This window comes from Hydra vulgaris, chromosome 06, assembly GCF_038396675.1.
Source record: "Hydra vulgaris chromosome 06, alternate assembly HydraT2T_AEP".
In the NCBI taxonomy this organism is placed as follows: domain Eukaryota; kingdom Metazoa; phylum Cnidaria; class Hydrozoa; order Anthoathecata; family Hydridae; genus Hydra; species Hydra vulgaris.
Window position 1 is genome coordinate 35,832,501 of NC_088925.1, and position 15,000 is coordinate 35,847,500.

The following is a 15,000-nucleotide window of genomic DNA, read 5'->3' on the forward strand; positions in this document are numbered from 1 at the left end:
AAGAGCTAAATGCTGCATATCAAATGGTGAACAGTGGTCAATTTGATAATAGTTTAAACGCTAACAAAGTTTATTCAAATGAGCAAAAAGGGCAGATGGTTACAAAACAAAATGATAATTTAGAATCAATACCAAAAGAAAGCTTAAATTATGTTGAATCAAACAATCATGAAACTCCAGTTAATACAGTAGGAACAAACAACTTATTAGGTAATAACATGTTTCCTGGAAGTGATGGTTTTAAAAAATCAGGAGTTCCTGAAACTCGCCAATCTATACCTGCAAATGAAACTCATCCTGGTAATTGTTATCCAAATTTTTTATCTATATTTATTTAAAAAAAAATTAAATATATGTTGTAAATTAAAAAACTTTTTTTTTTTATTTAAAAATAATATTCATAATATACATAATATGTGTTTTTTTATATTTAATAGAAGGGGTACATACCCATCTTACAGATACTGCAATTATAACACATAAAGACAATGATTCAAATTTTCAAGCAGTCAGCAGATACCCACCACATATAACGAAAGATGGAAAGAGTGTATCAGGACCCTCAAATTTAATTAACTTAAAACCTAAATCTGATGCTCAAAGTTTGCCATTACAATATGACGGTAATTCAAATATTTTTATTTTTTAAATAAATTTATGATTATTCATTTTATTAATTCATTTTTATTTGTTTCTTATAAACTGATTATTATTGTTTCCATCTCTTTAACGCCATTATTATCTATTAGACTCTGGTACATGCAACAGACTATCCATTGCATTGTCATTGTCATATGTAAATATTATGAAGATTTTTATAGATATTAAAGTTGTTTTGGTATATTTTAGTTAAAAATGAAGATGATGTTCGTTGCATAAACTATACAACAAGCATTTGTTTCCACAGTTGGATGAAAAAGCATTGTGCTAATATGTGTAAAAACTTTACTTCTGTGGTAGAAGAAAAAGTAAAACCACCACTTCAGAATTTAACCAATTCTTACAGTATGTTTAGTGTTTAATAGTTTAAATGTATTGTTAAGCATTTACTAATTATTATTTGAAAAAAAAATTATTTCAAGACAAAAATAATGATCAACTTTATAAAAATGTACAACTATTATAATAGTGCAATCTTAAAATTGATTATAGTACAGTCTTAAATGTTACTTTTAACTGTTGAAGTCTTAACTATTATAGTGCAGTCTTAAACTTGATTAAACTATTTATTTTGTATTGTTTTTTTAAGAATTTTAAGGTATAAATAGAGATGTAAAAGAATTTATAGTTTCTCTAAACATTTGAAAAAAACGGAAACTTTTTATTTGCTGTGGGAAATAATAAGAGAACTCATTGTTAATTTTTATAAAATAAATCAAACTAACTCTTATACAAAATGTTGACATTTAAAATTTAAATATATCTATAAATATCTTTAACAACCAGAAGCTAAATTAAAATTACAATTTTTCAATGAACTGAATTAAGTTAAAGTATAAAAAAACAAAAAGAATCAATATAAATGTTTGAAATTTGGGTTTTTTCTCATCTCTAGATATAACTATAAAAATTTATTATGAAATATACAATAAAAAAATATTTAAGGTATGATAGATGGTAAAAAAATTTAGAATGCTGGCCGTGATGATAGAAAAATAATAGTGTTAAAGTGGGGCAGGATTTTTGTTATTTGAGTTGAGTACCATCTAGAGATAGTTCTAAACGCCAAACTTTTGTTTATATTTATGTCTTATCTACTTATGATTTTGTACCAAAAATTATGCTGATTATAGAAATTATGCTGATTATAGAAATTATGCTGGTTATAGAAATTATGCTGATTATAGAAATTATGCTGATTATAGAAATTATGCTGATTATAGAAATTATGCTGATTATAGAAATTATGCTGATTATAGAAATTATGCTGATTATAGAAATTATGCTGATTATTATAAATTATGCTGATTATAGAAAAAATATACCTTAAAAAGTAAACAACACTCGGTTAAATATGAAAAATTTGGTTTTTCCAAAAAAAAAATTGTTATTTCCTTAAATAAAACTAAAATTTATAAATATAGATGAAATATCTTTAAAAAATCCTAAAGCATTCAAAATTTACAACAATATAAATTTTACAACCTCCTCATAACCAGGAGTGTGCGAATTTAGATATAATTTATAGAAATAAGAAGATTTTTCAATAAAATTTTAAAACCTTAAATAAATTATTATCCAATCTAAGATATTAAAGTTTATATTTTAAAAATTGGTTTCTTCACACTAAGGCATAGGCCTATTTTTTACAGTTATTTTGTTCCCTGCCTCAAATCAACGTAATTTTATGTTTATACTATCACTACATGTTACAAATATACCATAGTTCAGAATGCAATGTAATAAAAGTTACTTAACTAAAATACCAAAAAATTTTAGTAAACATTTTAAATGTTTTAAAAAAAAATTAGTTTTTAAATATTATGCATTTTTTAAATCTACTTTAGAGAGTTGTTTGTTGCCAAGCTATGGTGGAAATTCATATGGCTCTTGTTGTTCGGTACCTTTTGTTTTTTCTGGAAAACCTCAATATGGGTGTATTTTGCAACCAGGATTAGGATATTGGTGTGGAACAACAAGTAATTTTGACCAAGATCAAAAATGGGGAATGTGCGGATGTAAGAAATTTTCAAATATAAAGAATCTGCTGCTTTATTTAAACTTTACTTAAAAGTTATTCATCAGCTTGTTTAAATGTAAAGCAAATATAATTATTCATCAGCTTATTTAAATGTAAAGCAAATATTTAAATAGTTTTATTTTTTATTAGCTTTATTTTTATTTCAGCTTGTATTCAACTACCCTGTCAAACAACAACAACATTAGCTCCAGCTACAACAACAGTTTCTACAACCACTACAGCAAAGCCAACTACATTATTAACAACAACAACTACAACAACTACAGTAGCACCAACAACAACTGTAGCATCAACAACAACAACTGAGGTACCCACTACATTAACAACTTCAACAACCACAACTTCTATAACATCAACAATGAAGCCAACAACAACTACAACAACACCTAAGCCAGTTTTAGGTAACAATTACTCTAATAATTCTTTAATATTGTTTTGTCGACAATTTAATAAAAATTATTTTTATAATGTTTTATAATTTTATAATTATTATTATAATGTTTTATAATTTTAAAAGTTTTACAAAAAATTTAGTTTGTGAAGAATGGTCAGCATGGAGCGATTGCAGCACCTCATGTGGTTTTGGAAAGCGATTACGTGAAAAGGTTTGCAGAGAAGGTGGAAAAGCTGAAAAATTAATGGCATCAAAGCAATGTTATATGACTGACTGCCCACCGCGTAATCATTTTTTAGTTATCTTTAGTTGTTTGTGTAAATCTTTTCAGTGTGTGTGTGTGTTTTCTTAGAATATATATATATATATATATATATATATATATATATATATATATATATATATATATATATATATATATATATATATATATATATATATACATATATATATATATATATATATATATGTATATATATATATATATATATATATATCAGAAAGTTTTCCGTATTTTGTTGACAAAAAGTAAAAATTAAAATGCAAGACCGGAATCTGCCCCAACCAAACCCTCAGTTGATGTAGCAGCACTCTCTTGCGAGTCAGGCTAAAAAATAGTAGATGTAGCAGTACTCCGTTGCAAGTCAGGCTATTTGTAAGTCGATATAGCAGCACTTTGTTGCGAGTCAGGCTATAAGATAGTCGATGTAGCAACACTCCGTGCATGATTTACAGTAAAAAAAATAAAAATAAAAACCTTTTAATAAAAAAAAATAAAAATAAAAACATTGATTATATTGTTAAAAACATTCAGAATGTTTTTAAAACATTTAGAATGCTTTAAAAACATTCAGAATGTTTTTAAAAACATTCAGAATGTTTTTAAAAACATTCAGAATGTTTTTAAAAACATTCAGAATGTTTTTAAAAACATTCTGGTCTTTTAAATTTGCGTTTTTGCGGTTTTTTAAAAAATCGATTATTTTGTAATTAAATTAATGGTTTTTACTTTGGCATAAGAATCATTTTTTTCCTTTTGTACTCCCAAATGCTACAAACTATAGATCTATATATATATATATTTTATATATATATATATATATATTTTATATATATATATATTTTATATATATATATATTTTATATATATATATTATATATATATATATTTTATATATATATATATATTTTATACATATATATTTTATATATATATTTTATATTTTTTATATATATTTTATATATATATATTTTATATATTTATATGTGTATATATATATATTTTATATATATATATATGTATATATATATATATATATATATATATAATATATATATATATATATATATATATATATATATATATATATATATATATATATATATATATATATATATATATATATATATATAGGTAATTCTTAGAATATATAAAGGTAAAAAGGTAAAAAAAAATTTCTCTTAATGCTTTTTTTTAACATTTGAATTACTTTTAATAGCAAATTAAATTTTAAAACAATTGAATAGTTACCGAAATACACTAAGTTTAATAGCTTTTTTTTAAAAAAACTGCAACAAATATTTGTGTGTGTATAATGTCTGATATAAGTCATTATATTTTTTAGTTTGCAATCCATGGTCAGACTATAGTGAATGTAGCAAGACATGTGGAGGAGGTGTGCAGGAGCACAAAAGAAACTGCTCAATTACAGACAATATTCAAGTTGATGTTTTAGAGTTTACTGAATCACGCTTATGCAATACTAAACCATGTCCTACTGGTAATGTGCAATATTTATTTAAGAATTAAAATTATAACAAAAAAAAAAAGAATAAAACTATAAATAATAAAGATAAAAAGAAGAAACAAATAAAAGTAAAATTACTTAAATAACTTTTCCTGGGAAAACAACTTTTACCTGTTTTTTTAATAACAACATTACTTCTTTACTTTGTATTTTTTTGTATATTGTATTTGTATATTTTCATAATTTTTAAGCTGTTTTTTCTGTTTAGAATGGACTCCATGGAATGAATGGTCTGAATGCACATTAACATGTGGTGGTGGTTATCAATATCGTAATCGTGTTGGTAGTTGGGAAGATCTTGGTAGAATCATTTCCACACCTCAAACACAAACAAGAAACTGCAATACTCAGGAATGCCCCCCACGTTGTGAGTTTAAATTGTATTAGATTATATGTTAAGTAAAATTTACTTATCATGCAGTGCAAACTTTCAAATTATTTTAAAAAAATTTGCAAGAATTAAAGTAGTTTTTTATAACCTAAAATATTAAATGGTATCACTTTTACTCAACTTAAACATTGTTGAGAGTTTCTTTTAATTGTCCATTTAATGATTTTTGCAATACGTTTTTTATTTTTTCATTTTTATTTTGTGTGACAATTTAATTTTTTAAACTTAATAACACAATGTTTAAATCAAATTAATTAAAGGTGAAAATTGGGCAGAATGGAGTGAGTGTTCTAAGTCTTGCAACAGTGGTAAAAAAGAACGTTTTAGATTGTGTTATTCAGTGAAAACCAATTCACCATTTAGGGAAGAAGATGTGCAATTATGCAATCAAATAAATTGTTATCCACCTTGTAAGTTTTATTAACAGAAACTTAAAGTTACTTATTTGTTATATATTTGAAATTATACATAAGTTATTACATAAATGTTATTATATAAATGTTATTTTTGAAAATGCTGTTTAAAAGTTAATTTTATTGTAAAGATTGTGGTCAGTGGTCAGCTTACACAGAATGCACTGCTTCGTGTCTTGGTGGAATTATGTCTCGATGGAGGACTTGTGATGGAGTTTACAATGAACAAAACATAACTTGTAATGAAGTTCCTTGTCCAACAAGTAAGTTAAAGAAAAGATATTTTGCTGAATCCACAATAAAAACAGTTACTTTTTTAAAAATAGATTACCACTAATATAGTGGTTTGAAACATTTTTTTAAGAAAAGAATTTATGTATGTGTGTGTATATATATATATATGTGTGTGTGTGTGTGTGTGTGTGTGTGTGTGTGTGTGTGTGTGTGTGTGTGTGTGTATATATATACATACATACATACATACATACATACATACATACATACATACATACATACATACATACATACATACATACATACATACATACATACATACATACATACATAGATACATACATATATACATACATACATACATACATACATACATACATACATACATACATACATACATACATACATACATACATACATACATACATACATACATACATACATACATACATACATACATATTCATTTAGGGCAGGGATTTACAAATATCCCCTGATTTTAGAATTGCTATTGGTAAACCTCTAATAACTCTATATAAAACTGCTTTTTGCATATCTAATAACAGTACTTTTCAGTTGCCAAAAACACATACTTATTTTTCAAAATATTCAAAGTGATAAAAAAGTCAGAGTTGGAAATTGTGAAAAAAGAGTTCATTGGTCTCGATAAAACAAAATTCACAACAACTAAAATTTTTAATCATTTAAAGTATTCCAGATGTGGCCGCAAAATACTATATCATATCATAAAATGTTTTAACTGAAGATGAAGTTCTATTAAAAAAACCATGTAGAAAAAGAGTTGTTTGTACCAAAGTTCATAAATGCAATTCACAAACGAATTTAACCCAACCCAGCTTGAACAGGAATATAAATTGCAAAAGAGTTTGGAATTGATCCCTAAACCATCAGAAATTTGATTAAAATAAACTTAGCAATGCTTATAAAAAAAGTTATAGTTAAAAAAGTTATAAAAATGGTTTATAAAAAAAGTTGTTTACTGGTCTGAAAAACAGAATGAAGCTTGAACATGTTAAGAGATACGTAATTATAAAGAAACAGTCTGACAGCCCACCAATAATTTTTTCTGATAAAAAATTGTTCTCGCTTGAGCATCCCCTTAACTAACAAAATGATAGAGTTTATGGAGTAAGTTTGCAAGAGATACCACATTATGTCGAAGCTTGATACAAAAATGCAGTTATGGCTTTGGGTACTTAAAGCAAAAACCATTCAAGTATGGTGCGAGAAATATTACCCTTGTTTCATTATAGTGTCAGAATGGCCTACCAGCAGAACAGGTTTGAACCTATTCGATTTTTTTTCATGGAGTAACATGTTGGAAAGACTAAAAAATTTGAAATGCAATAATTGAATGATTTCAAGGTTTTTCTAGTTAAAATTTAGGATGAAATTCTTATGATCTTCGATACTTCGTCTCTGATAAATACTTAATAGGTATAATAAAAATAATAAAAAGAAAGATTTAAAATCGCTTATATTTTTGTGTTAAATAAAAAATCTAACTTATAGAAAAAGAAAGTTTTTTATAAATCAAAACTGTGCTCTAGTTTTTTGAACACAAAAATTATGACATTTTTAGAAGATATATATATATATCTTCTATAGCTTGTTTCGATAAGCATTTTCTCACTACTTTTGCAGTAGTGCAAAACTATAATTATCTATATAGCATACTGCGTTTTTAGAAAAAGAAGAAAAAAATGAAGAATAATGAATGAAAAGATTGCTGCCCCATGCCAAACCCTCAGTCGATGTAGCAGCACTCTACTGCAAGTCAGGCTATTTGTCAGTCGATGTATGAACTGAAACCCCCAGCAGCAGGCTATTTCAGTGTGACGTCAGATGCTCATCTAAACTAATAACTTATGTTATATATATATATATATATATATATATATATATATATATATATATATATATATATATATATATGTACACATATGCACATATGCACATACACACAAACATACATTTGTGTATATATATTTATATATTACATTGGTTATGCATTTTTATTTTAGCCACATCTGAACCAAGTAAGTTGTTTTTAAATTTTCAAGTAATAACGATATTTTTTTAGTAATAAAAATAAATTAAAAGTGATAAAGATAATAATATAAAAGATAAAAACATTAATATAAAAGCGTTTCTAAAAGTATTAAATTAAAAGTATTATTTTTATTATTGTGGTAATTTTTGATAATTTTATAAATTTTTTTTTTATATTAGAGTTTTATTATAAATTATTATAATTGTTATAAATTATAAATATTAAAATATATTTTCGTTTTATTTAACTTCATTTTTCATTTATTTGAGGTACATGCTCTGAATGGGGTGAATGGTCACCTTGTAGTGCAACATGCAATGGTATGCAAACACGAATTCATCATTGCAAAAATAATACCCATGAAGCAGACGAACTGCAAGCACGGCCTTGTAATACCCTACCTAAGTGTATGTTGTATAAAAACTTTAAACTTTGTTTTTTGTAAAATCTATTATAAACAAGGTTAAGCTAGTTTTAGGTCTGGTTATTATAGTCATTTTAACCTCATTATTTTTAAAACTAAATGAACTAATTTAATGAATTTTTGTCGTTGTTTCCAATTTATGTTTTAATTTTTTTATTTCATTTCCTAATTTTGCCTTATATTCTTTTTTATTCTTATTTATTCTTTGTACCTCATAAATTTCCTATATATTTTGTATCGTATATCATTTATTTTTATTTTATTCGTTATTTTTTACTTTTTGCACTTATTCTTTTAGGTCTTTTTACACCTCCTACTCCTCCAACAGAATTGTCAACATCTCCAGTTCCAATAACAACAACCACTACAACTACTACTCCAGTTCCAACTACTACAACCACAGTGCCAACTACAACATTAACTACTACTACAGAGCCAACTACAACAACAACAGCAACTACTACTACAGCATCAACCACTACTACAACAACACCAACTACACCAACAACACCAACTACAACAGTGCCAACTACAACAACAACACCAACAACAACACCAACTACAACAACAACTACAACCACAACTACAACAACAACAGTGCCAACTACAACCACAATACCAACTACTGCCATAATAACTACTACTGCAGCAACAACTACAGTATCAACTACTACAGCAACACCTTATAAAGAAACAACAGTAACACCATCAACATTAACAACAGAAGTAACATGGACTGGCTGCACAGGATGGTCTTCATGGTCAGAATGTGCTCAGCCATGTGGAGGGGGGTATCAAGAGCGTTATCGTACATGCTTAAAATTGCAGCAAGATATTGAAACTCGAGCTTGTAATCTTCACCCATGTGTAACAACCACACCTGTACCTGTCACTCCAATTATTCCAAGTAAGTTAAGTTTTGTTTAATTAAAATATTACTACTAATAAACTATTAATATTTATAACCTTGTTTTAGAAATGGTAGATCCGTTTGTTAACAGTATTAAAATTAAATTTTAATTTTTTCAAATCTAAAAAAGTACTCAGATTTTCAACTATTTGACATTTAAAAAATCAATTGATATAAATTGTTCTTACTTTATTCTAATGGGACCATTAATTTGTTATTCTAAAGTTATGCTCTGAAATCATTGAAGAAAATCCTTTATTAATGCTTTAACAATTTACTAAAGTTGTGAACTTATGCAAAACTTAAAATCGTGTTCATTTAAAGACACTTTTTTTAAAATGCATTTTCATTTGTTTAAATTGGGATATTTTATATTAGTCAAGAGAAAATTTTCCAGAAAAAAATAGAACGCATTTTTTCAAAAGAAAAAAGAGTCACAAAAGAATGAAACAATAGAATGAAAAATTCTTTTGTTCTTATGTGATTCTTTTTTCTTTATCCTATAAACTATAAACTCTGCGCGCTTCTTGCATTCTTTTAGGTATTCTTCAATTCCCTCAAAAGCTGAATTCACTTTTGAATGTCCCATTTCTTCCATTATCCTACAGCAGTCCAAAAAATTGTATTAAAAGTATATTTATCAAAAAAATTAAAAAAAGAAGTTTGACCAAAATTAATTTTGGTCACACTACTCCTTTTTTCTTTTTCTATCAAGCTCTTTTTCAAACTCATCCTCTTCTCCATCGGAATTAGGTTCACTTAAAACTGAAAGAAGTACTGTAGATAGCACAGCATTATTTTCTATTATATTCTAGGCATCTCTTTTATAAATTTTTTCTGCTATTATTTTTAAGCCTATAACCTATCGGTATATACCTATAGTTATCCTATAACCTATCTGTATATACTTATAACCTATTTGTTGCATCAAGATTGTGATTAAGTCACAATCTTGATGCAACAGATAGGTTAAGGTTGATGCAACAGATAGGTTAATGTTCGCATTATAGAACATTTTTGACAGTTTAGATTGTTAAACTTGAATTTTTAGGAAAAGGTGAAAAAGAAAATAAATACTGAAAATTTTTTTTTACTAGATGTACTACTTAATTTTTTTTTTTTTCAACATCTTCCAACAAGCAACCACTATTAGAGTTACTGGAAGAGAATTTACTGGAAGAGAAAAGATGAAGTTTATAGAGCAAGATAATGATTGACAGACCACTTAAAAGATTACAAATTATATGAATCAGGAAAGCAAGATGAAGGAAGCAAATTCCAAAGAACTGATGTTTGAGGAAAAAAAAACTAGATAAATGAAAGTTTTTAGAGTACTTAGGAATAGTCACAGAAAAAGGAAGATGAAGGAAGCGAATTCCAAGAACAACTTTTATACTATGATGGATAAGGAAGGATTCAATAGTCTTGCCTTAAGATGTTACACCATAAGAAGAGAGTTTATGGAGAAGACTAGCATGCTAAAATTTATCAAAGGCTTAAAAAAGGTCAAGAGCAATAGCCTTAACCTCATTACATCTATCTAATGCATGATAAAATCTATTGATTACTGCTGTTAGCAAATCGGGTGTAAGACGAGAAGATCGAAATCTATATTGATGATAAGAAAGTTATTAGATTCAAGATGAGAGATTAAGTGTTTGTTAATTAAAAATTCGAAAAACTTGCTTGTGGTTGGAAGAAGACTAATGGAACAGTAGTTAGATGAGTCAGATCGCTCTCCAGAATTTTTGAAAACAGGGATAACAGATGTTGCTTTCCAGCATGCCAAAAACAAGACTCCGAGGCTTGACTTGGAATTGTCGAGAGGGAATAAATGATTCCATGCCAGCCTGGATCCAAGAAGTTATGTAAGAAGCCCATTTATTAGCAAGAAGATAAAAGATTTCTACCCAAGGGCCATCACAAAGAAAATCATGGAAAGAGTTCCAGTCAGCTTTAAGGTAGTTGTAAGAGGTATGATGATAGGGGGATTCTAATGATGAAGAAGAATAAAATAGTAGTTTTAGAGAGTGTTCAAAAAAAAAACTTTTTAAAAAAATGTCTGTTCCCACCCTCTAAATGTGTTCTATATTTTAAAATAATACTGGAATTCAAAAATTTTCAAAAAAAAAAAAGGGGAGCGTAAGTCTCTTAAACATCAGATGGGCCCTTAATATTATCAAAACAAAAAGTTCATGTTGGGTCTCAAAAGGAGCAAGATTTTATAAAAATTTATCTTACAAAAATAATAATTATTTTATAAAAAATATAAGGAAAAAAAAATTACCACAAAATTTTTTTTGTAAAAATGCATACTTTTTTATTTTTAGTTAAAAAATATCATTTTTTTAGCAGTGAAATCTAAAATAATAATTTTTTCAAGTTGATCTAATGCAAACTCAATAAATGAAGTAATGTTTTTAAGCAGTAAGCAAGACTTCTTTTATTTAAAACAGACATTTAATTCAAAATGGGTAGTTATTATTTTATATATATATATATATATATATATATATATATATATATATATATATATATATATATATATATATATATATATATATACAAGTTATTATATAGTTATATTATTTAGTTTTATATAATTATTGTTATATTATGATATAGTTATTATTACAAAATATTATATCATTATATAAAATTATGATATAATTAGTAATAACATTGTTTTCTTTTTGCTCCAATGTTTGATAGAATTCCATAATGTCAACATATCTATAATTTTACCTCAATTTCATTTTAAGTTTTGGAACATCAAGTAGCTTGACTATATTTCTTTCTCATAATAAAATTGGAAATTGATTGGTGTTTTTCAGACAGCACTTGGACTTATGATAAGTTCTTCAACACCTTGTTGGAGTAGTCTTGTTAAAGCTGTTGCTTTATACTGAAGTTGTATAAGTTGCATTTCTTCTTCTTTTTCTTTTGGCTTTTCCCGTTTAGGGGTCCCAACAGCAGATCAAACTCCTCCACTTAGCCCTGTCATGAGTGTCCTCCACTGACACACCAGCCACTCTCATATCCTCCGCCACTGCATCCATAAACCTCCTCTTACCTGGAATTTCCATCCCCAAAACCTTCCTGCCAATATAACTCTCCTGTCTCCTCTGTAAATGTCCAAACTATCTCAATCTCGATTCTCTAACTTTATCTCCAAAACATGCTACATGTGCTGATCCTCTAATAAATTCATTTCTGATCCTATCCTTCTTCGTCACTCCAAGTGAGAATCTTAATATCTTCATCTCAGACACCTTCATCTCTCTCATTTGTCTCTTTGTCAGTGCCACTGTCTCCAGTCCATACAACATAGCAGGTCTAACTACTGTCCTATAGATCTTAACCCTCATTCTAGCTGACACCCTTCTATCACAGATTACACCAGACACTTTGTGCCATCCACACCACCCTGCCTGCACTCTCTTCTTTACCTCTCTTTTACTTCCTCCATTACTCTGTACCCTCGACCCTAAGTAGGTAAACTCGTCGACCTTCACCAAATCAACTCCTTGTAACTGCAAACATCTTAGTCCAAGGGGACTCCTGTCTAACTTCGTCCGTCAATCTGTCCATGACAATTGCGAACAGGAAGGGATTCAGGGCTGTTCCCTGATGTAGTCCTACCTCCACTTTAAACTTGTCTGTCATTCCTACTGCACATCTCACTGCTGCACACAATGTAACTCCTTCTGTCATTCCCTATACTTCTCCATTAACACTCTCAGAGCAAACATAGCATCTGTGGTGCACTTAGCTGGCATGAAACCATACTGCTGCTCACAGATCTCTACTTTTCCTCTAAGCCAAGCTTCCACTCATCTTTCCCAGATTTTCAGGCTGTGACTGATCAACTTTATTCCCCTGTAATTACTACAGCTCTGAACGTCGTCCTTATTCTTGAAAATTGGCACCATTTTGCTATGTCTCCACGCCTCAGTCATCTTCTGACCTTCCAAGATTCTGTTAAATAACCCATGCCTCCACTGGAATATCATCCGGTACAACTGCCTTACCACACTTCATTCTCCGAATTGCAGCCCTTACTTCCTCCTTGCCTATCTGGGGAACCTCCTGATTCACAACCTCTGTCTCTACTAACCTTCCTTCCCTATCATTCTCTTGATTCATCAGTTCCTCAAAATACTCCTTCCACCTTCCCAAGACACTCTCCTCACTAGACAACACATTTCCATCGTTATCAAGTTTATAAGTATAAGTTGCTTTTCTAAGGTGAGTATTTGTCTGATCAAGTGCAGCTTCTACTCTATGTGTAACTAAATAAAATTTTCTCTTAATTTTTGGATTTAAACATTAGGGGTTGTAACATTGGATTTAAACATTAGGGGACCTCTTATTCTAATTATATGTTGGTGTCATTGATTATCCTCCAAACTACCAGTTGCTATGGTAACATTGATGCTGCTAAACCTACTATTTGTGAAATTTTTTGTTTTATTAAAAAAGATTTTGTTGCATTCTTAAGTGCAAGAGAGATTAGAAAATGATTCTCTAAGAGATGAGTATTTTTCATTGTTTCTCTACATATATTTCTTGCTTTTCAATGCAGTTCATCTTTTCTTTTATGATATTTTACACATCTAGGTAAACAACATCAAAGATGTCATTGAGAATTTCTGTTGGTTTTTAGAATTTGCTGTTAACTTCATATAGATCAGCTTTTTCAACCTTTTTTAACTACTCAGCATTTTAACTATTTTAACCCCTGCTGCTATTCAACAGTAATTTCCATATGCATTTGACGACATGATAAGGAAAATTTTATAATATGTTATTCTTTACTTCCAGTTAATCAAATTGAAGTTGTTTTACTATTTATTATATTCATTCATTTTTTAGTTATATTTAATCACAGATTTTTTTAATAAACAGAAACTATAAAAATTTATTTTTCATTTTTCTAAATAAACTAACTTGTACTGTTTTTTGGGGTCGTTTTGGCAAAAAAAATTGCTTAACTAGGACTTTTATTTTGAATTGCATATAAGTGCATATAATAACAAAACTTTTAAAACTTCAGTAAAAATTCCAAACTTTGAATGCTCAAGAATAAAATAACTTTGTGTCAAATAACGCCACTGACGGTGCTTTCAGATGCTAAGCTCTATTATTCACGTAATGGAGCTTAGTTTTTTTTCTAATTTATTTACTTGCAGTACTGTCAACATTCCTATACTAATGAATAGCAATCCTCTCACTGAGTTCTCTTCACTAGGTCTTCCTGGATTATTGTTTATCATATCTACAATCCATTGCTAAATTAGCATCTGTTAAGGTTGCTTCTCTTTATTATGCTTGCTATTTTCTCTCCCCTGATTCCATTCTCTACCTACAAATCTCTTATTCATCCCTAAATGGATTACTGTTGTCATATTTACAGATACAGTAAAAGGACCTGGTCTAAGCTTTAGCCTTGGGTAAGCTTAGACCAGGTCCAACCTGATCGGCTAAAACTTTGATCGGCTAAGCTTTAGCCTCTTTCCCATTGTTGTAAAGTTACATCTCTTTCTCTTTTCTACAAATACTAACATGGTCACTGCTCAAAGGAGCTATCATTTCTAGTTTCATCAACTAAAACTCATTCTTGCTTGACTCATCATTCGGTAAAGTTTTATC

The 15,000-nt window shown here is 28.1% G+C and overlaps 1 protein-coding gene across 2 annotated transcripts in view; it reads left to right on the forward strand.

Moving 5' to 3' along the window:
- The window catches only part of LOC100208856 (uncharacterized), a 123,833-nt gene that overhangs the window by 14,791 nt on the left and 94,042 nt on the right, over positions 1–15,000 (forward strand). For both annotated transcript variants that reach the window (XM_065799988.1, XM_065799987.1), the window contains exons 3-15: positions 1–300; positions 438–623; positions 850–1,005; positions 2,508–2,678; positions 2,848–3,102; positions 3,236–3,379; positions 4,721–4,876; positions 5,112–5,270; positions 5,555–5,704; positions 5,839–5,970; positions 7,986–8,000; positions 8,284–8,421; positions 8,737–9,345. The exon at positions 1–300 is cut by the window's left edge and continues 234 nt beyond it. In XM_065799988.1, the coding sequence (XP_065656060.1) occupies positions 1–300; positions 438–623; positions 850–1,005; positions 2,508–2,678; positions 2,848–3,102; positions 3,236–3,379; positions 4,721–4,876; positions 5,112–5,270; positions 5,555–5,704; positions 5,839–5,970; positions 7,986–8,000; positions 8,284–8,421; positions 8,737–9,345 (2,571 nt within the window). The remainder of the gene's footprint in view (positions 301–437; positions 624–849; positions 1,006–2,507; positions 2,679–2,847; positions 3,103–3,235; positions 3,380–4,720; positions 4,877–5,111; positions 5,271–5,554; positions 5,705–5,838; positions 5,971–7,985; positions 8,001–8,283; positions 8,422–8,736; positions 9,346–15,000) is intronic.